The sequence below is a fragment of the Pyxicephalus adspersus genome, chromosome 3 (genome assembly GCF_032062135.1).
Source record: "Pyxicephalus adspersus chromosome 3, UCB_Pads_2.0, whole genome shotgun sequence".
NCBI lineage: Eukaryota > Metazoa > Chordata > Amphibia > Anura > Pyxicephalidae > Pyxicephalus > Pyxicephalus adspersus.
The window spans coordinates 3,119,687-3,121,143 of record NC_092860.1 but is presented as its reverse complement, the minus strand read 5'-3'; the positions used below and the strand labels follow the sequence as shown (position 1 = coordinate 3,121,143).

General features: G+C 40.4%; 1 protein-coding gene across 2 annotated transcripts in view; it reads right to left on the bottom strand.

Annotated features, from left to right (window-relative positions):
- The window catches only part of MYCBPAP (MYCBP associated protein), a 36,088-nt gene extending 35,046 nt beyond the window's left edge, over positions 1-1,042 (bottom strand). The window contains exon 1 of one of the 2 annotated variants that reach the window (XM_072403340.1): positions 963-1,042. In XM_072403340.1, the coding sequence (XP_072259441.1) occupies positions 963-1,011 (49 nt within the window). In that variant the 5' untranslated portion in view covers positions 1,012-1,042. The remainder of the gene's footprint in view (positions 1-962) is intronic. The other variant, XM_072403341.1, reaches the window with a different exon arrangement.
- Between the last annotated feature and the right edge of the window lie 415 nt (positions 1,043-1,457).

The window sequence follows — 1,457 nt, the reverse complement described above, 5'->3', positions numbered from 1 at the left end:
GGGGGCAGTGTTATGATCTGGGGTGCCTGTGGGGGCAGTGCTATGATCTGGTAATGTCACTAATACATCTATAAAATATTGAAATCAACATTATAGACACTGGCATCAGACAAATGACATAGAAACAGAACTTCCTCTCCACCATATCTATGCTGTTTATTCACTGACACATTTCACCGTGTTTGAGATTTAATTATAGAATTTTCGAGAGCAGTAAAATCAAATGATACCTGGGTCATGTTTCATAAGGATCTAACATGTTTCATAAAGTTGATTGAATAAAAAAAACAAGGTTCCAGACCCAGACTCATCACATGACCTGCATCATGTGTGTTCAAGCAGCCACTTGAAGTCTCCATTGGAAGCACATGTGACTGATGACAACACAGGAGCCCAACAGGGGCAGAGCGTTGTCACCAGGAAATGCCTAAACAAAAACTTTCATGGCATGTTATTTTTAGGAATGCCAAAGAAATAAAAAAATAACATTAACATATTAAAGCTAGATCTATAGTTTTACAATAAAAGTAGATGGCCACCCAACCACCTACTCACCCACTTGAGCCTCTAAAATGGCACTTTATTTCCTCCATAGTATTTTTCTATTGTTATTATTTGATGATATAAAGGGTAACATTGCATCACACTCATTTCCATCTTATTCCATAAAACCTTTTTCCCACAGCGTGACTCTCAGACCTCAAATTCTCGATTTTTAGATGTAGCTTTATAGGGAAAGTTTATTTTTTACATTTTGGATAGAATGTGGAAGCCTTAGAACCCCTGTCTGTAATAGGGTGACAACGCTGTGTTCCCTTTTGCCAGTACTGCACCTGTGTTGTCACCAGAAATTCCAAAAGAGACTGCAAGTGGCCACATAATATAAAGTCATGGCCATCAGATGTCATCATAAGGAAACCCTGGTTCGATATCCCCAAATATAGAGTTGCCCTCATTGTTACCCGGTGGGGATCTACCCTGAGAATCCTTCTTCCCCGGTTTGTTCGCCATGTTGGATTCTAGCACATCGTCACTATGGCAACGGTACACAACTTCTGGACACGCCCCCGTTCGGAAGCCTCATACATAAAACCTAGCAGCCTATCACGGCTGATCTCGCGAGATCTTAGAGTACATACGCTGGCTTTGTTTGTAATCTCGCGAGAACACAGCGTTTAGTCATAAAAGTGTGAAGTGAAATGGGGAGACAGGCAGCTAGTGGGACTACAAGTCCCAGCAAGCGCTGTCATTGAAAAGTGGCCTGCATGGCTGTCATAAATAACACAACATCAAAGTATAAAAATAATTCTAGTCACGTGAGAAATAAAGTCTGTAATCACTAATCTGCTGAAATAATCATCATGAATCATGATTACCCAATATTTGTATGATCAGCAAAGTCTCTGTCATGACACCCGGCACAGCGTTTAAATCAGTCATGGCTTCCATTTTGTAAA